Below are 23137 nucleotides of genomic sequence, written 5' to 3'. Positions count from 1 at the left end.
AGGCTGGGGTTGGTATGGAAACTTATTCCCTGCCCCATGTTTTTTTTTTTTTCAGTGCCAGAAAGTGTTATCCTATGCTAGGGAATTGTTAACAGTCCTGCTGTTATTTGGCTCTGTGTGCTACATCATCAATATGCCAGATAAGATGTGGCCGTGATGCTATAGAGATGCAACTATGATGGGTGTGGCCAACTGAGATGGGTGTGGCCAACTGAGATGGGTGTGGCCAACTGCTTTCTAGTGAGATTTAAGTCCTGCAGCACAGGAGAGAACTCATGTTTGGTACTGTAAGTCAGAACATAGACTTGTTGCAAGAGGCTCCTGGCTCCAAGAGGGAATCTATCGCCATTGATAAATGAATATGATATGTCTAACAAATTGCCTTCTAGACATTTATACTTATATGTATAGATCACTGCTGCAGTCAGCCTTAGTCAAAGAGGGAAATTTCTTTCTTTTCTTTTTTGCAGTTGGCAGTGGTTGCTTTGGAGACTTGTAATGAGCTATCAGGAGTGATAGTTGCAGTCACATAGTGGCCCAATGGCAGAAAATAACCATCTGTGCTGGTGAGTTTTCTCGTCAACTTGACATGGCTAGCATCAAGTGAGTAGAGAAACGGCGACTGAGAAAATGCCTCCATCCAGATTACCCATATGCATTGTCATAATTGCTAGCTGATAGAGAGAGACTTAGGCCACTCTGGGTGGTGCGGTTCCTGGTCTGAGTGGTACAAGAAATCGAGCTAAGTGATGTGGGAGGATCAATCCAATAAGCAGCATGGTGCTGTGGATTCTGCTTCAGTTCCTGCCTCCTGGTTCCTGCTTTGAGTTTCTGCCAGGGTTTCCCTCAGTGATGGGCATGGCCTGAGAGCTATGAGATGAAATAAACCTTTTCCTCCCCAACTTGCTTTTGGTCACGGTGTTTATCAGAGCAGCAGAATCCCTACCTAAGACATCAGCTGTCTGTTCAACCTCTCTGAGGTTCAGCGAACATCACCTAAGGGGAGGAGGTTAAAGCAAAACAAACGAAAAACGTGTAAGAGCCAGAAGAAGGGGCGGAGCATTGTATGTATCTACAAGGAATGCAATGCTCCTTCCTGGAAAGAGGAGGGAGGCTTATGAGACACAGAAAGCTAATGAGACCTAGAGGTGCAAGAAACCCAGAGTCATAAGACTGGTGAGGTCCTTTCCAAGTACACGCAAGCAGTCCACCAATTGCCAGGGGAGACGTGGTACACAGGACAGAGTTTCACAGTGAAACTGTCTGAACGCTGTGCAGAGAATTTCAGTGATGTCTCTTTCATGTATGCTGGGGGAGGGCTTGTTGGTGAAGCAGCCACCTTCAAGTTACCCATGCATCTGCAAGAAACTGCAGCAAACTTACTGGTTCAGCAATCGAGACTCAGGCAGAATAATTTCTTTGGCTTGTCATTGGTGCTCTATGACAGATGGACATTTGTTCACATTTTCTGGGGAACGGTCGTGCAACACCAGGCCAAGACTAAAGGTGTGTCAGCCTTAGTTGGATTCTTAACAAGCAGTCCAGGAAGTCTACGCCAGCTATTTCTCATACCTGTTTAATGATGTCGACAACAGGGGTGACCATAACAGTACCCTGACACTAAAATATACACCTTGCTTCAGAACTGACTGATCTCTTACCCCAGTGCTTTCAGGACTGGGCAAAGATGACAAAGGCTTTTCTGACCCTTGCCTTGTCTACTCAACCAGTGACCTGGCCTCTCAGGAGAGCTGAGTCCCCTTCCTTCAGTAGAAGGGAAGCACCTCCTTGGCTGAATAACACTTCTGAGAATTGAGTCAATGGCCTGGCTTCACTCCATGGACCACGTGTCTCCCAGGGTTTGGGAGATGCAGGAGAGGCTCAGCTTATCTGACTCCACTCCGGGAGCTTCTGCAATGTGTATGTCTGAGGCCTTGGTTGCTGCAGGAATACCAGAGTTTGTTCAAGGAGGCTCTTGTCCCATGTCCGACTTTGAGGGATCATGCAGTGGGCAGGTCTGAGGGAAAGTAGCTTCTGGACGTGGCAGATAGCAGTGTTACATCTCAGACTAGAAAGCAAAGAAGACAACAGCAGACAGAAAATCAGATGACTCCAAATCAACAAGGTAGTGACAGGGTCGACGTTATCTTCCTTCCCTAAGATCATTTTGCTTGCCTGTCCGCCTACTCTCTCCTCCTGGGACTGGGACACCTTACAATCCTTTCTACACTCTTAGAATCGTCTCCCTGGAAAGGGCTCAGCAGGCTCACACTGGTTGTGGAGAATGGTAAAGCTTGGGGTTCCGTACCCTAAAGTACTTTTATTTCACAGAAATCACCAATCTAAGGAATCTTGGCTTCAATTATGGGATCGCAGGCTGTCAGCTCACAGGGAAGGAAATGTGCTTGGGATGTAAAAGGTTGTCAGCACTATCTAAATCAAATCTAAGGATGGTGTGTGCCCTCAGGGTAGACAGTGAGGGGGGCTTCCTGTGCGGCTGGAACACTCACCTTCCGAACGTTGTAGATCCAGTCGAGATAGGCGGTGACCTTGGTGTACACTCCTGGAGTGCTTGGGCCCCCGCAGCCATGGCCCCAGCTCACAATGCCTACGACCTGCCACTTGTCAGAATGGTACATCAAAGGCCCACCACTGTCACCCTGTGGAAAGTCAGGGCAGGAGCTGCTGGAGAGGGCAGGCCGGGCTAAGGATAGCCTTCTTCCTCCCATCCCTGAGTTGGCCCATCTGTTCCCTGCCCCCCAACCCCGCACTCTCCATGGCTCTGCACCCGCTCACTTCCCCACCCTCCTTTTTGCTCATATTGTTCAGTGTCCATTACTCTTGGGGTGGTAGGGATAGCCCATCTGTGGGCAGGTAAGTTGAGGGCATGCTGCCTGCCTTATCAGAGGGTCATAAGTCACACTAGCAAAGCGAACTTAATTTAAGTACAATAGTTCCTACATCTATTAACTTGCCATAGAGTGCCTGTCTGTGATAGGTTCTGTTCCGCATAACTGGAATTCAATAGCCTTGATAAAAAGACCTTTGCCCTCAGGAGGTTTACAGTCAAATGGGTTGACAGAACCAATGAATGAACAGATGACAGAAATCAAGTAGTGAAACCTACATTCATTGCCTCTCTCTGCAACCAGTGACACTGTGATAGCCCGCTTGTATATCTCTGTGTGGCCATTGTGAGTTTCTGAAGGGCAGATGTGGCCAGTCTTTAAATCTGCTATGTTCATGGCCCACAAGGGATGCTTTAGAGACAGCTCTTGAGTGAGGATTTTAATGTCTGGAGATGGGGATAGATTGAGAAATTTGAATAAAAATGGCTCCAAAGATCCTCTGGAGATATGAGATCTTAAGAAGGTACACAGGAATTGTTCACAAGTCTTGGTGGCCATGGAGATGGGAGGAGACCCACGTACCAAAGCTCACTTAGCATGAGATGAGTTTTCTAATAGGGACAGTGAGAGGGAAAATAGACCTGGAGCCACTGTCCCCATAGGGATCATAGATGATGGGAGTGAGGGTCAGTGGAGAAGGTAGCAATGTCCTCTTAAATGTGGAATATCTATTTAGATTCTTTCCCATCATCTGGAGCCAAGTGTCATCTACGCACCCATCCCCCTTCTATCTTTCTCAGATCATGTTTCTGCCTTCCTGTATCACAAGCTGAGCGCTACGACCTCCGAGTGCGCACCCGGCGTGTAGGGGTTCGCATCTCTCTAGGTCCTGCATCCCTCTTCACAGAGCTCCCCGCCCAGAGGACCCACCTGGCAGGTGTCGGTGCCACCCTGTGGGATACCTGCGCACAGCATCTCAGCCGTCACTTCCCCCTCGTAGGCATCCTCTGCATTGCATCGTGTGCTGTCAATGATCTGGACCGACCCCTGCAGCAGCGTGTCGGACATCTTCCCTGGGAGGTTGAAAGCGTATCTTCTTATTCTCCTCTATACCCTCAGCCCGGGTTAATTTTCTAGGCCAGGCAGGGATTTTGGTGCCTGGTCAGCCATGGTAGACTTTGCTGAAGGACATTCTTTTTCCTTATTACCAATGGGGCATGCAAGGCGTCTGAGGTTCTGAGCCCAAGACTCACCTCCGTTTTCCTCTGTAAAACCCCATCCGATGACCCAGACTGGTGTGTCTGGGAGGAGCACTTCATCAGAGAAGGGCAGGCAGATGGGCCTGACTGATCCTACCAGGAGCAGAGGGGGAAGAAGAGCCGAGATTACGGATGGCTTATTGTTTTCTACATTTGGTGCCTTTTCATGTTGGGGATTTTGCTGGTCTGAGTGACACTAGGCTAGTTAATTCCTAGAGAGAATAAGCCACTTGCCAATGAGGTCCTTGGTGTCTAAACGAATTAATCTAGAGCCCCCACCCTTGGCCTCACACGCCTTCACCTCCCTCTCATGAACCAAGCCAGTATTCTTCTCTGCCCCAAATCACCCGAGTCTAGCTAGGTACTGAGCAGCCAGAGATCAACCTCTGCAGGCCAGACAATTATTCTCAAGCATACTCAAACTTGCCCACCCAACCTCCCCACTGTGGTCCCCGGGAACCACAAACATCACTTGAGCTGTTCGTGTCCTCCCTCGCCCCTGCTGTCTTCTGACACATGCACATGCACACACAAAATAAATAAAAAAAAAAACAGGAAATGCTAGGTTCCTTGTTTCTGGAGGGAAACAGACATAAACACACTGACACTCCAGCGGGGTTATTGTGCAGGGCCGTGGGCACTGGTTAGGGGTGGGCATTGGGCCAGACAAGTCCAAGAGCAGATGACTTTGATCTTCCAAAGAGAGCAAAGAGACTTGGAAGAATCTCTGCCAGGGAAGGTGTGCATGTCAGCTTGATAGCTATGGCGGGTCCTGTGACACCAGTGATATCGAGATGACATATACTGGACACTCATGGGCACACTGAGGTCTTTGATGTGTCCAAAGCTGCTGAGCAGAACCCGAGTAAGGTTAACTGAGGGACCCTGTGCCAGGTGACCACCTCCTACCTGAGAATGTGAGTGGCGTCTGCAGCTTAACAAGGGCTATGTCCTTCTCTTTGGGGTACAGGGGATTGGGTTCAGCGATGAAGATCTTGGCTATAGGCAAGGATGGAGAGTTACCCAGTTTGTTTGAGCCGGCCCTCACCTTCCAGCTGGACACATCGAGATACTTCCTAGGGATAGAGATGGCTAGATCAGGGGCGATCCAAACACCCAGAGGCTCTGCCGACCTAGGGCTATGTCTCCAAGTCTACTGATGCTTTAGGAGGTCATGGGATGGAAAGGACAGTCTGAGAGCCACCCTCTGAAGCCAGATTAGCAAAGGATTCTTTTTCTTTGTAAAAAGTGCCTGAGGAAATTTGTATCCAGAGGCTTTGGAAGGGGCTGCCCCACTCCTGGGCCTTCATGACCTCCGACTTTGTTTTCTATTTTTGCATTGTCATCTGTTGAGTCACTAGCTTTTGTTACTTCTTCTTTACATCAGGCACTGCCTGTGTGCAGGACCTTTCTCCAGGAGGGGATTTGGTAAATTTGTCAGTCTCAAAACAGTATAAAACCCCTGATCTAGACTTTGAAGGTCATGATGGTGTTTATGTGATACACACGGTCTTGATACTCTCTACATGCTGAATGAAATGGATAAAGGAAAATGTAGAAGCCCTGGGTGGAGTCCCTTTCCCAAGGCCTGGCCAGCTCCCTGTCCGCTGGACTGAAGGATACTCTACATTTGGTTTAGTTTCTAGACATAAGCAGTGCCGCTAGATCTTGGTGTCATTTCCTGGAAGACTTGCAAGGAGGAGCCCAGAGGTGTGGGGAGAGCTTCTGTAACATGAATGGAATGGACACACTATGGGGCGAGGATCCTGGGTATCTGAAGCTTTCCACCCAATAGAGTTCAGCCTTGGAGACCAGCACAGATTTTTCAGTACTTAGCAAGAACGTCATGGCTGGTGTCCCATTGCACAGAGGCTGCACCCTAGAGATGGTTTCCAGGGGAGACGGGGCGGGGCCTGGGTACACAGTCAGGAAACAAGGCCGGCTCCCTCTATGGCCTCTCTTGATCCTAGCTTCCTTGTCACACTTACCTGAAGCAATGGGCTGCTGTGAGGACCCAGTGGGGATCCAGGATGCTCCCACCACAGACGTGCTGCCTGTTGTACTGGATGCTGACCTGCCACGGCCAAGAATCCACAGGGGCCTCCACCCCGCCCACCACGCGAGGAGTCTTCATGCTCTTTCCACAGTCTGGACTCAGTGAGAGATGGGAAGGAAGGAGGCGGAGTCAGGCTTCTGGGAGAAGCTGCCACCCCAGGGACCCCTGGAGCAAGGCCCTCAGGAATAGTAAGGGAAGGATGGGAAAACCCACCCACACCAGTTTCGAGTCATTCATGGGAAGATAGCATGCATGACATTACAGGCTTCCCTGAAACCCCCCTCTAGTTTGTGTTTAGATATTTAGATTTTTGAACACGATCATTGTGCTGAGATTTATCATCTTCAAACCAAACAAGGGCGTGGAGTTATGAACTCTGAAAGCCCCGCCCAAATGGACAGTCCCTAGAAGCTCTGCACTGAGTAAACAGATCCTCACAAACCACTTTGGTATCAGGGAATAGGCACGTTCTAGGAACTGGGTTTCTTCCTTCTGTTAAGGGAGTTGCCCATTGGCCACCCTGTCTTCTGACCTACCTTTTACGTATGATCTTTGAACTTGAGTTAAAATTTTCAATGTCAGGGCTGGAGAGATGGCTCTGTAGCTAAGGGTGCCTTCTTCTCTTCCAGAGACCTGAGTTTGGTTCCCAGTACCCACAGCAGGCAGCTCACAACTGCCTCTAACCAGCTCCAGAGGATCTGATGCTTTCTACTAGTAAACCACAGGTACTGCAGAAACATACACATACCAGCCCCATAATTAAAAACAAAACAAACCCCAAACTAAAAACCTCCAGTGCCATCTCTCTGCCCTGTTCTGTGCCTCTATGGTCCTTTGGACACTCGCTGACATGATGATCTTTCCAAGGAGGCCCCTTGCCCACCACCTCTGCCCTGCCTGTCTGCCTGCCAAACGCTATCTGATCTGACCCTGCTTTCAACTTGCCCTGGGCTCACTCACTCAGAGCTTCTTGGTTGGCAAGATGGCGAGTCCATTCTTATGGACTACTTCACATGGCCTTTATAAAAGCTTCCGTCCAGCCAGTGACCTGCTCAGAGGTCTCTGGAACAGTTAGGCTATGGTTTGAGTGTGCCTCCCCAAAGGTGACATCTTAGCCCTGAGTATGGTGGTGATGAGGCGGTGGGTTCTTTAAGAGGTGAGGCCTAATGGCCCTTAGGTCATCAGAGTAGCTGCCCTCTGAGAGGGATAAAGTAGTCTTCCATGATCCCTGAGTGTCTTGGAGAACTTAGGACAAGACAGAACCCACCCTGCTGTCTTGTTTCTTGTTTCACCCACATTGTATCACATGATCCACCACCCAGCATTAAGCGGGCACTTGATACCAAACCAAGGTGGCTTTCTGGCCTTAGACCTCCAGGTTCTAAAACTGAAGCAAAACTTCTTTATGATATTATCCTGCCTCAGATATTTCAGTACAGCAAAAAAAATCTAACACGCTCAGGTCATGAACTAAAAGCAGTTCTTGGCATTAAGCACTTGAAGGAGCACTGATCTGTAAGTCTAAGGTTACCTCTAAAACAGTGGCACCTAGAGACCAGGAGACAGAGCAGTAAGAATGAAGGCCTTTCTTCCCGATCATTGTAGTCTAGGCCCCAGACTCACAGAGATAGGGTGAACTCACCAAGGCAGTGCAGGGAAACCAGGGAGCCTGAGAGGCAGGATCTGAAAGAGAGACATAGGACTCTGTGGCTTCTGCTTTCCCCTTGGCCGGGAGGTTGAAACTCAGCCTTTGTGAACTGCTGATTCAATCCCATCCCCCAATACTGCAGAACCCCAGAACTTCATCATGTGTGTGTGTTGAACAGCATTAATACTCAGTGTGGTTTGATTTAATGCAACATGGCTGTCCCTGTGCATGCACCTACAATATACGGAGCCCTCCCAGTGCAAAGACAGTCTGGGCTCCTGGAACCCTGGGCAGGGTTCCAGGGAGGGAGCAGAACCTGCCACACTGCATCTTGGCCCTTCCAAACAGACCAGGATTTTGATGGGATCATGCAGATTTTACCACCAACCTGGTCCCTTTCAAGAGTTACTCTGTTAAGGCTCTGTCCAGCGTTCTGAATGCTAAGACGCCAGCCTGTTCCTGGAGCCTCATCTGCCTTGCAGCAGATTTTGTTTTGAATCAGCTGTGCTCTACTGTGGGGTAGTGAGGTGAGGGCTGGGAGCCTTTGGAGCATTAGAAGGTGGTGCTCTGGCCCGGGGAAGTGATGGAAAAGTACAAAGCTACCTCCAGGCTCTTGCCTACCAGGCAACTCATTAGGGAACGTGAAGTAGCTGTGGAAGGTGTTAATCTTGACAGTTCAGGGAGAGAGAAGGTCACTGTTCATTGCTCTGCCTTTGAGCAGGACAGTGCATGTTATGTTAAAGAAAAAGGCCAAGAGAAAGTACCTCCTGAGCCTGAAAAGTGGGATTCCATAACCCTGAACATTTAATGAGCTGCTTGCCTAGTTCTTCCTGTTGTCTGGCTCGTGTTCCCCTTGCTGCAACCCTGAGTTGCTTTCCAGTGTGTTAGTTAGCCTTTGTAGGTCAGAATGCATTCTCTCTCTTACCTGCTTCCATTCTGCATCTGAAGTTCCTGGCTGTTTCCTGTGACTTGAGCGACAGGGACGTTCTGGTCTGGGCCAATCTCCACTGCTCTGAAAGTGGGTTGGCTGTGGAAAGCAGAGGGAACTGTGAGCTGGGGCAGAGGCTGGAACTGGATGGCAGACAGAGTCCCTGCTCCCAGAGGAGGGGCACAGGTCAGTGGAGCATGGCTGGCTTTGCTGGATCGCAGGAACAGTCCCACATCAAGGCAGAACTCAGCCCAAGGCAGGTTGCTGTGGCCTTGCTTTCCTGGGCAGGGACTCCTGGCCCAGAAGCAGAGCTCTGCAGAGGGCTAGGGGCCTGCTTTCCTCACACCCGGCTGTGTACCTATCTCAGATGCCCCAGCATCTCTTTACGGTCACATCAGCAGGAGCAAAGGGCCCAGATGAACCCACGTCTCAGCACAGAGGGGACTAGAGTGTACAGTGTACATGTTTGGTTTTCCACATAAGGGGCCTAGAGACAGGAGAAGAGTCTTTTCTCAGAAGAGTCCAGATGGGACTTCCTGAAACTTGGACCACCCTCTCCCTTCCTTTCTGCTAATCCATGTTTGTCTTCTTTCAAAACCTGTATTCAAGTCTTCCTCCTCCAGGAAGCCTTCCCTAACTACTCTGTTCTCTGACTCTTTCTTCACTAAATTCTCATCTTCTGGATTTCTCCCTTCTCCAGTCTGTCCTCTCAGGTCAAGCTTTGCATAGACATCTGGGGTCAATCCATGTCCCTGGCTGGCTAGTCCACACCCAGATAGGACTGCAAACACTTCCTTGGTGAACCAGGTGCTGGATCTGGGGATGACCAGAGTCTGTTTAGAGAGCCCCCAAGAGTTAAGTTCCAATATGCTGGATCTGACACCAGTTTAGTGTGTGACCATGGGCAAGTCGTATTTGTCCTGTGTGTCTCACTGAGTCCCAATTTTCTCCATAAAATGATGCATGAACCAGGTGGGCCCTGACACATACACTGGACCACCTATGGTTTTGTACTCCTAGGTAAGAAAGGCTTCCTTCCAATCCAGGCAGGAAAGAAAGTGGAAAGATTTGAGCAGAAAGCTCTGACCCAGAAGGAGAGAGGAAGATGTCCGTAACCATGGCCAGCAGAGCTAACCTGGGCAGTGATTTAATGAGCTTTGATATACTAAAGCTGAAGAGGCCAGGTGGTGCTGCCTGAGCTTCAGTGCTTTCTAAAAGTGTAGGAAATCCAGGACTCTACCGCTTTAAGAACCTCAGGAAACTCCCGGTTTCATAACTGAGTCAGCCTGCTGCATCTGGTCCAGCTGACACTGCAGTGGGCTGGACTACAGTGGGGGAGGGTATGACTGCAGGGGAAGTAGGGGACAGCAGGTGCTGGGCATGCTGTCCTTGGACATGAGGTGACAGGTGTCCCTTTTCTAGAGGGTGCTGGGAATTCTCCTACTCCAAAGGGAAGAGAGCAGGACCTTTATAAAGAGGGAGTAGAGAGAAAGAGGCCATATGGATTCATACTGGCTGCCCAGAACACCTACTGGACAAAACCTCGAGGCTGCTTTAGGGTCTCTGGAGAGAACTCTGTGATCGACGGGCCATGTCTGCCTAGTCTCTGGACTCAGTTTCTTAGAGTCCTGAGGAAGTTCAGCTTGTTAGGGAGAGTGTGATCCCTGTGTGGGTTCCTTTCAGGTAGGCTCCTGGAGGGATCAATTCTCATTTTCCCTTCCTTCACGGATGAAGCCTTGTGAGTAGAGAGAATTCGCTGTACAGATAGATGCTATGAGAACTCGTGGCATCCAGGAATCGGGTCATGGCGGGTCCACATTCCACTCTTCTTCTGCCTGAGCAAGCTGTTTAGTCTCTGAGAGCCCACTTCTAACATGGATTTAATAATAACCATGCTTTGAGCTTTCTGCCAAGATCAAATGAATATAAATATATGTAATGCTAATTACCCTTCACATACCTTCCATGCACTCCAGATTTGGACCTGCTTCTGCACTTCCCTGAGAGAGCTGGGACTCTGGTGATGGGCCCCAACAGAACCAGGCTGGTCTTTGCTATTTTTGTTGTCAAGTGCAGAGAATGGAACTCGGGCCTTTGCACGTGCTAGAGAAGTGCTTTTCCACCGAGCTACACCCCCGGTCTTCCTTCCTGCTAAATTTTAACCTAGATGACTTTGCATATTTAATTTGTTTTTGAGTTATGGATGGGGAAGACTTCTCACAAAAGGACAAAAGAGAGGTAGTTGGGGAGAAAAGAAATCTCTTATGAGATTGATATTGGTAACTCTGAGGAAACTGGGACTGGGGGGTTATCTTTATGCTCCTTGTTAATGAAAGCACTGGGATTTAAACATGGTTCTATATGAATCCCATGTTTGTGGTTTTAGGGAAAGGAAATGGGAAATAAAGAAGGGAAGGATGGAGGGAAGAAGAGAGGCAGGCAGGCACAAAGGGAGGAATGATGGGAGGAAGGAAGGAAAGAAAGAAGGAAGGAAGGAAGGAAGGAAGGAAGGAAGGAAGGAAGGAAGGAAGGAAGTTAGGTAGGCAGAAAGGTTGCTGGCGTGAGCTAACAGCCTCCAATGGCTCTGATTGAGTACCTGTCATAGCCCATCTGTCTGCAGGCTGTCTTGGCCAGTGCTTCTGTGAAGTTGTCGAAACAGGCCGAGGCCCAGGTCCCTGTGGCTGCATCCAGCACCTGCAGGGTGGATCTGTCCTTGGAGAGTCGGACTAGGAAGGAAAGAGCCTGGGTCACCTGGAGGGTGGGGCCACTCTTGCCCAGCCCCTTGGAACTTGTCATGAGACCAGCCCCCTCCCTCACTGCTTTTCCCCAACCCAGAACTGAGAACACGTTCAACCTCAAGGGAAGTTCTTCCAGTTGACAAGAGTCTAATTTGGACGGCAGCTATGGGGGAGCCTGACCAGCTGGCCCAGGGACAATGATTGACAGCCTCTCTTTCTGCCAGCTTTGATGATCACTGACAAAATTGCTTTACCATGGCCTACACAGCTTGCCCAGTTTGGGGAAACATCTCATCCAGGGACCTGGTAGCTTTTCCATGAAAGGTCAGAAAAGAGTTGGAGTGAAAACCTCCATTGGTATTAGGATGGTAGGCTCCCATGGTCATTTGACTTTACTAGTTAAGAGCCAATGCATGGGAAGTCACTCCACCCTGCCCCTTAAAGGGTCTTACTAACTGTCTTCTGGTACAAGTGTTAGCGGGTCAATCGAAGCTGGAAGAGCCCAGCTTTTATGCTTGAGACATTTGCTCTTCAGTCACCCCCTCTGTCCTGTTCCCTAGTATGCCCATGAGTGGAAGGGTGGCTGGCTGATTAAATGACCTGGTGACAACATTTCTAGTCTCCTGGAGTTATCAAAGAGGAACCTTCAAGGACATGTACTCTAGAAAGGCGATGACAGCCAGCTTAGTATCAGCGATCCTTCCTTGTCCCCTCAGGACCATTAAACCTTCCCGAGAGTGTGTCCTGTCCAGTGCTGGGATCTAATGGTAGATGTGTCACAGCCCTGATCTTGGGGACCTTTTATACCAGGGATACACACTGACAAAGAAGTGGGGCAGAGACCACATCTGAGCAGACCTCCCCCACTGGCCCTGCCCTTCAGTCTCTGGACTCACCTGCCACCCTCGGCTTCTCAGGGAAGTTCTCGACACAGTGTCCTTCATCCTCGCCCGAAGCACAGTCAAGGTGGCCATCACACAACTGGCCCCTCTGAATGAAGGTCAGGGGATTTCCGCAGATGAAGTAGTACTTATCCAGAACCACCTTGACTGAAAGGTACATTAGGGAGGGGCAGAGCGGGCTGGGTCAAGTGGGTAGTTGGGGACAGAGTGGGGCTGCTTTTTCTGAAAGTCAGGCTGGCTAGAGGCAGGCAGCCAACTTTAAAAATAAATCATTTCTTTAGTGTGTGTGTGTGTGTGTGTGTGTGTGTGTGTGTGTGTGCATGTCCCTGACTGGAGGTTGGAGTGTTTTGCTACAGTAATGGAAGACTAACTAACACAACTGCATCAGGTTGGGTCAAAATGATTTGGGGTTTTATATATCTCATAACCACCCTGGGCTCTCAAGGATTGAGGTGGTGTCTGACTTGTGGGTACCCACTGTTACTACGATGAGGACCCGGTCAGCTAGAGAACGGGGGTCCCAGCCCAGCCTCTGTTCCTGCTTGCCTTGCCTGGGCTTTGAACCTCAGTGTCCGACTGTAGAATTAAGGGTTCAAGCAGAAGATCTCTGTGTGCCATCCAATGGGTGGTGTGTGCTGTGAGAGCAAATGTCATCTGAGCTCTAAGTAAGGCTCCCCAGGGGTGGGCCATGCCCAGGTTGAACAGACGCCACACGCCCTGGGTCCTGACGCTGCCTGCTACACACTCTTGGTTTTTAATATAGGTTCTTCACATAAGGCATCTCATTGCACTTCATGATGCCTAAAGACATTTCACACTTGAGGGGCTCAGCGGACTTCTTTCTGGGCACACCGGTTCCATGGGGAGCCATGACCCCTGACTCCTAAGCTTGTCTCCTATGCTCAGCTCCCTGCTGTGAAAGCTGTGGTCAGTCCCTGCTGTAACTCTGGAAATCACTGTCACAGAGTCTGCTGCCTAAGATGACATCGGGGCTAATAAAGAGTGAGCTGGGGTGGGCAGAGGGTTCTCCCTGCCTGGTCATCTTCCCTCGTACTTCCTCTCCCTCCGATCTCTAGCCTGACAGATAGTAGGGCTGCACAGACAGCCCACCCAGCCCCCTCACCCTGCTCCTCCACCAGCTGTCAGTTTGCAGAAGATGGGAAGGAGGCGGCTGGGGGTGGGCACCTCTGCCACTGCCTGTGTGGGTTTGGAATGGGTGCCACGTGTATAGCAACCATCTGGAAGAGAAGCCATCTGGGAGAACTGGGGGATGCGTTCACCTTCCTCTTGCACTTAGAAGGCTCCCTCCAAAGCAGGGGTGGATACGTGAGGCATGAGGATTCATTTACATCCCCCCCCCAAAGCTTTGTGCAGATCACCTGCCTATCACTGTGTATGGGAGGACTGGTGAGGGCTGTGGCTGGCTGAGGGGGTGAGGGTGAAAATGGGGTCTCACGTGGGGGGGAGGGATGGGGTGAACGCTGTGTGGGGGCTGTAACTCACTGAGGAGGGCAGCAACCACGAGGGCCATCAGGCTCAGCAGCACGGCAATGATGGGGATCCCCACCTTTTTGAAGGTCTCCTGGGGCCTTCGGGGTTTGCGAAAGGGAGGGACATCTGCACGGAGAAAGACAGAGGGAGGAGCATGCAGTGAGCACTCAGAACCCAGCACTGCCAAGGCCCGTAGCCGCTGCCCCTGGCCTGTGTCAGGATGCCCTGGAGACAGTTTGGCAGGGATCATCCCTGCAGGCAAGGCTGAGGTTTATGAACCTGTCTTCTCCCACCCCCTCCCTTCCCCAGAATCACCTATCTTTCATAACCATTTCTCAAAGGAGCTGGCAGTGCCTGCTGCCTCCCCTTGTCCTGCCCTACCTGGTAAAAGATGTTATTCTTGCCGGGTCTGACCTGTACCTGCCCTGGGAGGGGCCCAAGCTTGTCAGACATGTACTTGGGCACTTACCATGATATATATGAAATGCAACCATTTATTCTGCCCCATTCTTGAATATATTTTTATTTTTAATCAACACGTAATTGTGTTTTGGGGGTATAGTATAACATTTCAACACATGTATGTAATCCATAATGATAAGATCAGGGTAATTACTGTTTATCATACAAGACATTTATTTTAGTGCATGTGTGGGGGAACATCCAGCATTCTCTCACTAGCTCTTCTGAAACATCAAATGTCATCAACTGTAGCTACCCTGCAGTGCTGGAGAACATCAGACTTGACCCCTATCAGTCCTTTACTCCTCTTTACTACAGTTGTTTCTCTAATTTTTTTTAAAGGGCAGGAGAGCTAGATCATGTATCCCAGCCTAGCCTCATGCACTATAAATAGGCCAAGATGACCTAGTCAAGGCTAGCCTCATATTCTGTATGTAAACCAGGATGACCTTGAACTTTTGATCCTGCTAGTCCTGGGATTTGAGGCATGTGCCATTGCCACTGGTTTCTGCAGTGTTGAGGATGGAGCCCAAGGGTTTGTGTACGTTAGGCAATCCTACCAACTGAGTCACGTCCCTAGCCCACTGCCTTAATTTTTGCCTCCCTATACAGTGAAGGTGTGGCAGAGTTTTGGTAAACACTTGTGAGTTATTATTATGTATTATGATGGGCACACCGCCAAGTTAGTCCAACACACAGCAAGCTTGCAGCATGGTCCTTGTCTTTAAGGAAATTAGAGTCTGGGGGAAGAGGCAAGCAGGACAAATGGCAGTCTACCAGGTGGAAGAAGGTAGAGTGAAGACATCACCTGGGGAATGCTGGGAAAGGCTTCCCAAGCGGGTGGTACTTTGATCCCAGAGAAGCAGGGTACAGAGGCTCTGGGTCAGTTCAGACCCAGGCATGGAGTGGGTACTGTGAGCATCTAGTGTCCTGGAATCTGAAGTGGGTCAAAGCCTGTTGGGAGGCAGGACAACAAAGCCCTTTTGGGGAGACTTGAAAACCAGGCTGGGGTTTGGCATTTGTCCTGACAGCACTGAGGAGCCCCTGAACATTTTGAACAAGAGAGGGTACGTGCTAAGATGGTTGCCTAGAGAGGATTCACTCATTGTCAGGGAGGAGGAGGGTTGAAATGAAAGAGTTTGGGATCAGGGAGTTCACATCAGAGGCTACCATTGCCTGAAAATTGTAAAGCAAGCAAACAAGCAAGCAAGCAGTTACGTGTTTGCTTCATACTGTGTCATAGTTGGAATTTGAAATGATTCAACAGGCTCATAGTTTTGAATGTTTGGTCCCCAAATAGTGATACTATTTTGGAAATGTCTAGAAACTTGGGAAGCCAAGGCTTAGCTGGAGAAAGCAGATCCCCCCCCCCAGGGTTTATATTTGGGAGTCTACATTTTTTGCCTACTTCCCCCCCCCCCCCCCCCCCGAGACAGGGTTTCTCTGTGTAGCCCTGGCTGTCCTGGAACTCACTCTGTAGACCAGGCCAGCCTCAAACTCAGAAATCCTCTGCCTCCCAAGTGCTGGGATTAAAGGCCTGTGCCACCACTGCCCGGCTTCTTTGCCTACTTTTTAAATTTCCTTCTGTGTATCCCATTTTCTGCAACATCATGTGAATTGCTCTGTTACACGCTTTCACGGACTGAAACATTCTGGAACTGTTTCAGAGTGAGTCCTGTGTCCATGAAGGTGTTTGTGCCAGGTGTATCGGTCACAGTGACACACGAGAACACATGGCTAGCTAAGGAGATGGGGCGTGACAAGACTGTGAAAAGTTCCCGGATGGCATCAGAGACGGGTTGTGGGTCTTTTTAGGTCCCTCTTCTTCTGGCAATAAGGAGGCATTTGGGGGCCTTTCTCACAAGGGGAGCTGGCTGAGATGCAGGAGAGCTTCAGAAACCTAGAAAGCAGGAGAGCCTGGGCTCACAGCTCCCAGGCTCACTCCCTCTCCTTCCTGCCTTTCTTTCAAGTCTCCTCTGTGTGAGTCCACTCTAGATTTTCCTGTTTAAGATGAGACCACCGCACGTTTCCCATTCTCCCCTCGCTTGCCTGCCTTTCCCCTGAAGCACACATCATCTCTGACCTACTTTGGCGTGTTTTCTGTCTCCTCCCACCCTGCCCTGAAATGGAAAGCAAGCCACCACGAAGACAGTGTCTTTTGTGTGCTTCTGAGTCCCCAGTGCCCAGAGCAAAGCCCACAGCAGACACCCAACTAGTGTCCACGAAATGGCTCTGTTCTCTTAGGCACATCCTGTCCGCCCTTCCCCCAGCTCCCACTTTATTCTGCCTCAGACAGTGCCAGTCATGTGTCTGGATCTACCTACTACTGTCCTCTGCTCAGCTGACACTCAGACCAATGTCTCCCAGAGGCCAGTGCCCCATAGATGATGGTATCGATGACTGTCAATAAGAGAGCTCAAACTCTGTGCCTCCCTAATAGAGTTTTAACTGTACAGAGGCCCAGCACTGAGGATATGATAAGACATGGTATGGCTTGCAAATTGTTAGGGCCTGGCACAAAGCAGATTATCAATAATGTCAGCTGGTCCTGTTTTTAAAGTCCTCACACCAAGTCTTCAGAAGTATTCTGTTCCCATGGCCACAGACACATCAATATTTTGTACAGTCATCCATGTGTGATTTGTTTACTGGTCACCTGCTTCTGGGGACATGAGGTTGATTTGTTTTCATGGTTAGTGAACAATTTATTAGATTGTATCCAGGCCCAAAGCTGTGTCCTGGCTCTTCTCAGGGCAGACCTGCTCCCCTCCTCTGGAAGGGGATGTTCCTCAGGAAGGAACTTAGCTAAAGTTTAGAAATATCCTCCATGCCTGTGGTTGTTCCTTCTGTCTGTTCGTCCTGCCCATTGCTTCTAGATAGTGCTTCCAGGAAGGTGGTTTTTCCCCTGTCCTTTCCCTCTTCAGTGACAACAGGGACTCCTGTCACATTCACTTCTGGACTTTAGTACTCTGGACTTTCTACACCGTGTAATTGACTTCATTTACTAACCCAAATGGATTTCACTGCCAATTCAGCACACACACGAGCACACACACACCATACACACACACATACACACACACATACACACACACATACACACACACACACACACACACACACGAGCACACACACCATACACACACCATACACACACACACACCCCATACACACACACACAACACACACACACACCATACACACACACACACACACACGAGCACACACACACCATACACACACACACACACACACACACACACGCACACACGAGCACACACACACCATACACACACACCATACACACACACACACACACATACCATACACACACACACCATACACACACACACACACCATACACACACACCATACACACACACACACACACACACATACCATACACACACACACCATACACACACACACACACACACACACCATACACACACACACACACCATACACACACACACCATACAAACACACACACACACACACACACACACACACGAGCACACACACACACACACACACACACACACACACACACACACACAGTCACATCCACAGGCTGGCTCTCTGGTGCTGAATGACCTGAGTGTTATTCTTGACGTCTGGGACTCAGGAGCTCAGATCCCCACCCCCATCCCATCCCTGCCCATGGCTGGCTGACTCATCAGGCCTGCTTTACACAGTGTTCGCCATCACTTGAGCAGCTGCACAGTCTCTCCTTTCAGCCCCCTTTCCACCAGGTGTTCTGGTTTGGCAGCTCTTGGGTTTGTTCACTGGGTGAGGCACAGGAAGAGACACAGGAAGCCTGGTGCTCTCTGGGGAGTCTGTGGTCCACTGTTACATTAACTCCAGAGAACAAAGGAGGTACTGTTTCCGCTGAGTTATTGTTTCTGGTTATTATTAATCTGTGATTCAAATAAGATGTTAACTTGAGTGGGATTGCCCATTGCCTTATGGATGTGTTCCCTGTTCCTTTGTCTTGCCGATGAGAAGGCTATCAGAAGTAGGTATTCAGGAAAAGATAATAGGAGGGGTAAAACCCTTTAAACTGGAACTTTTTACTTATTCACTTATCTGTCTCCTTTAGTCAGGAATCCATGGCTATTTCCTTTCCTATCGGTAAAACACCAGTGCCCTGAATTCTTGGTGGCATGAACTCCATGCGACCGGGGTTTACACTGCACCATGGCTTCTGCTATTGCTGCTGCTCGACCCAACTCCATAGAGGTCAGGGCCTGGCACAGAGCAGGCTGGGGAGTCACTGTTCTTGGCCATTAGGCCTGCTGGTCATACTTCCTCAGAGACCAAGCTTTTTTAAAGAATAAATCCTGGAATGTATGAGTACTTAGTACTTTTTGTTGAGTGATGGATGGATGGTGCACTGATGTCACACATAGCATAGCATAGCGCCTCACTCAGGAGCTGAGATTCAAAGGCCCGGGGACCTGAACTTACCATGGTTGTTCAGGGGTTGGCCACTGTCTGGCTCCTGCAATGGAAGGAAAAAGGTAAAGTTGAGTGAGGGGACCCCTGAGATCCAGACTAGCAGGGCTCGCTTACCCACCATATTCTTCCTGCTACGTCTAAGCTACCGGTTGAAATGAAAAACTCACCCATACCCCTATGTGACCTGGCTCAAGTGATTTGCTACTTGTAAGACCAGTTAGGAGCCTCGGAAACGATTGGCTGTGGCCTGTTATCTGCATTGCTTCTCCCTTTGTCAATCATTTGTTTATTTTTACATATATTGTATATTTGTAGAAACTTGAGTAAAGGGGATGCTTAAATGTGCAAAAATGTCAAAATATGTTCACTGTCGTAATTCATTACATAAACCCAGGCTTCAGTGAACTCTTTCTCTCCTCTTTTTCTCTCTCTGTCTCTCTCTGTCTCTGTCGCTGTCTCTCTCTGTCTCTCTCTCTACTCTCTCTTTCTCCAGACATTAGAATGGCTAAAGTTAAAAACACTGACAATATTATTATTAAGTGTTGGTGAGAACACAGGACACGGAGTAACCGGGATGTCTATGCTTGCTAGTGGGATATAAACTATAGCAGTGCTTTGATCAAATGATTTGATAGTAACCACAGGGCTGGTTAATAATTTGATGACTCAGCAGATCTACTGTGGGATGTAATCACAAGAAAGAAGCACGCACACACACACACACACACATATATATGCAAAACACTTGAGTTTTCAGAGTAGCATTGTTTATAATAGCTAAACATTGGAAAACCCCTAATAGTTGAGTAGCTAAATAAATTGTAGATTATCTACACAATAGAATTTCAGCAGTAGACAGGAACAAACTTCTTACAACTACCCTTTTTATCTAAAAATATTTTTATGTGTATGGGAATTTTGCCCACATATATGTCTGTGTACCACCTCTGTGCATGGTATCTGTGGAGGCCAGAAGAGGGCATCAGATCAATGGTTAAGAAGAGCTCTTACCCACTGAACTACCTCTCTGACCCCCTGTTACTCTAGCTTGTCAGTTTGACTGGACTCAGAAATGCCTCTGTAGGGCTGTGGAGATGGCTCAGCTGGTTAGCTGTTTGATGTCCTGAGTCTAGATTGCTGGCACCCACATATAAGGCTGTGTGTGGTGGTACACCCCTATAATCCTGGGTCTGAGGAGGTGGAGACAGGAGAATCCTCTGAGACTTGCTGCCATCTAGCCTCATCAGTGAGCTCCAGTTTCAGTGAAAGACCCTGTCTTGAAAATAAGGTGGAGAGTAATCAAGGAAGACACCTACCTTCAGCCACTGGCTTCCATATACACATGATACACACATGTGCACACACACACAAACATGTGCACACACATACACAGAAATGCCTAACATGGTGAATCACATCTCTGGATATGTCTGTGTTGACATCTTCAGCATTGATGATATCATTGATCTAATGGATTAATTGACTGATGGGTTTATAAATATAATGGCATTATTGGGAAACGGTAAAAGTTAGGGAGTAAGGCCGCATGAAGGGAGTTACCCTGAACTTTCTGTCTCTTTTTCCTGTTCTAGTGTCCTAAGAAGTGAGACAGTCTCCACGACCCACCTCCTCTTGCATGTAGCACATATAGCCAAGTATCTATCAGCTAAGCCCTCTGTGTCCATCCATGAGTCTGATCAATCGTTCCTCCTTTAAATCACTTCTGCCAAAGGCTTTCTCATAAGAACACAGCAGTAACCAATCAAAGGCTGGTACTAAAGGCAACAACAGGGATGCATGTCATGACATCACTATGAAAGAACTAAGCGCAGAAAAGCACGTGCTGCACAATAAGATAGACACATGGACACAGAGCCAGGAGATAAAGATTAGGATGCTAGTGGTCAGAACAGCATTACTGCCCAGGAAGTGGATTGGTTATAGGAAGAAGCACAGTGGATTGTTCTGGAATACTGAGAAACTTCTAGACCTCACTGTGGGTGTTGGCTACGCTGCGTTTATGTGTGTTAAACCTTTACTGTGAGGTATAGTTTAGGTAGAAGCCATTTGCTGCACATGAATTATACCTAATAAAGCAGGAAAGCCCAAACAAAAGTCTACTAGAGTGCTAAGCATTTCTGAGCATGTGGTCCTAGCTCTGCAGTGACACACGTGTACAAACACATGCACAGGCATTTCCTGCTCACCCCCTCCCATGTGTTCTCAGCGCACACACAACCAAGAGGATCAAACATGGGGGCTACTTATACAGAGACACACATGCAAAGTACACGTGTGTCCTTTTTCTGCAGGCAAGGGTCAAAGGGAGGGTGACGTCCAGGTTCCCATTCTCTGAACCCCCTTTAATCTCTCGAGCAGCCTTCCTCCCTTTCAGGATGGGGAGTTCCTGAGTTCTGTCTGTTAAGCCTCTACATAGGGACTAGCTTGCCAGTACTGCACTGAGGTCACAGATATCAATGGTGACACGAGAAAGCAGCAGAATCCTACACACCTCCTACTGGGGATTTTTCTGGTCCCATATGGGAGTGAAAAGCCGTCTTCTAAGCTCTGGGCGTGTGGAAATCCTAAATTGATTACAAGGAAATACTGGGGCCTGCCTACTCTCATGGTTAAACCGGAAGGTCCCAGCGATGAGCAGGGAGCTCCCTCCTGCCTTCCTCTCCTTCCACATCCAAGTCTGCAATCTGCTGGCGGGGTGCCAGGCTGTGCCCTTTGATGTCCTTAGGTCTTGGCTGGTGGGTGCAGCAGTCCTCAAGGACCGAGTAGGAATACAGGCTCTGCTTCCTACAGATTGTGTACCTTTGGGTAAGAGATGATGAAATGAGCCTTCTGGTGGGAAGTGCCAGGGTCACACTGCCTGCCCATCCCCCATGCTTCCATAGCCTTTCTCTGTTTGAGCAGTCTCCATTTCTCTGTCTTTTTCTGTTTCTTATTATTTTTATTTCATATTTTATTTTAAATTGGTAAATAGTAACTGCATTTGGCTCTCTTCTTGCCTTTGTACCCTTAATGTTAAGCATCAGGCTTGTGCCTGACAACAGCTGAGCTCCGCTCTGGGCTCTGCTCTCTCTGAGGCTGTCCTCGGTCATCACCACCCTGGTCGGAGCGGGTCACTTTCAGGATGAGGATGAGAACCGATCAGAGCACCTGGTCCTATGGGCACCTAGTCAGGAGATAACAGTACCAACAGCAATTTACACACAACAGGCAAAGTCTTTCCATTGAACTTAGCTCTAGATTAAAAAGGACTGACACCAAGTATGTGGTAACCACAGTGGTTAGCATTAAATAATAGCTAAAACAAACAGATGAATGAGAAATAACCATACTGTGCCGGGCCCTGATCCACTAAGAAGCAGATGTCAGAGATCAATAAACATTCACCCCAGCAGACAAGGAGAGGTGCCCCTAAAAGACAACCCAGGGCTACATCCCATGGAGGGCCTGGGGTGGGTGACTACAAATAGATAAGCCAGAAAAAAAAAAAACCTCCTACAGGAGAAAGTGGAGATAAGAAGACAGGGTGTCCGGATGAAGACAGGGCCAAGGGAAAGGATGAGAACAGTTAGAGAGGTCACATCTGTAACTTGAATGACAGAAAGGGGCCAGCACTCAGGCACAAGCGTGGGTGACGGAGATGCTGCAGAGAAGTAGGTGTGGCTGGAGGGGAGGCAGAGGCATTAGAGAAGGAGATGATTTTACGTGTGTCTGGAGCATTGACACCATGGGCTTTGTCAGTGGGCCCTTGGATGTTGGTTAAACAGGTTAGGGTGTCTGCTGAAATGTGGAAGGCTCGATGGGGTTGTGGATCCTGAGAGCATCCATTGAGTGGGCCCTTCCCATTGGTGCATTCTTTTTTATCGACTCTACCTGTGTGCACATGCCTCCGTTAGCTGGAGCAGGTAGGATGAATTTCTTTTTTTTTCTTTTTCCTAATTCACTAGGTATTGATTACCTATGGATGGGTGAAGGGTTATTCTAGAAGCCAAGACACAGAAGGAACAACAACAGTGCAGTCCACACCTTTCTGCGCTTTGGCTGCTCATTTTGAGCTGAAGTGGCCTGCTACCTCACATCAGGCAGTTTCCCCGCTGCCGACTGCTCAGTCAAGGCTGTACTATACAGGAATATTGTCCTCATTTGCCAACAAAAGGCAGAAACACAGTTCCACAGTCATGTGACTGCGCATCATCTGAACCCTCACCGCATCTGAACTCTATGAGTGAGATAGAGTGAATACTGAATAAATGGTGTTGTATCAGTACATTAATGAGTCTGTCTCACTTTTAGACTTGGTCTTGGGTCAGCTTTCAAGAATCTGCC

General features: G+C 48.8%; 1 protein-coding gene across 1 annotated transcript; it reads right to left on the bottom strand.

Moving 5' to 3' along the window:
* Positions 1–1036: 1036 nt before the first annotated feature.
* On the bottom strand, positions 1037–21679 carry Tmprss4 (transmembrane serine protease 4). Its single transcript, XM_052189358.1, has 13 exons — positions 21614–21679; positions 18803–18836; positions 13884–13997; positions 12375–12527; positions 11337–11466; positions 8738–8839; positions 7807–7847; positions 6097–6256; positions 5018–5184; positions 4103–4201; positions 3780–3922; positions 2511–2660; positions 1037–2068 (listed from the first exon to the last, which is right to left on the bottom strand). Exons 1-13 carry the CDS (start codon positions 21677–21679, stop codon positions 2057–2059), a joined length of 1371 nt encoding a protein of 456 aa, XP_052045318.1. The 3' UTR covers positions 1037–2056.
* Positions 21680–23137: the final 1458 nt, after the last annotated feature.

This window comes from Apodemus sylvaticus, chromosome 7 (genome assembly GCF_947179515.1).
Source record: "Apodemus sylvaticus chromosome 7, mApoSyl1.1, whole genome shotgun sequence".
NCBI classification, from domain to species: Eukaryota; Metazoa; Chordata; class Mammalia; order Rodentia; family Muridae; genus Apodemus; species Apodemus sylvaticus.
Note: the sequence above shows the minus strand (reverse complement) of the source record. Positions and strands in the feature narration are given on the sequence as shown.

What these genes read in the sequence shown, in the direction of transcription:
- Tmprss4 (XM_052189358.1), bottom strand. Translation starts at nt 21,679, where the DNA reads ATGGGCAGGCAGTGTGACCCTGGCACTTCCCACCAGAAGGCTCATTTC. An exon ending in CAGATGCAGAATGGAAGCAG is followed by an intron (nt 7,848 to 8,737) that starts GTAAGAGAGAGA and finishes TCTCTCTTTCAG; the next exon opens with ATCCTGCCTCTCAGGCTCCC. An exon ending in GTGGCACCGACACCTGCCAG is followed by an intron (nt 2,661 to 3,779) that starts GTGGGTCCTCTG and finishes GACTTTCCACAG; the next exon opens with GGTGACAGTGGTGGGCCTTT.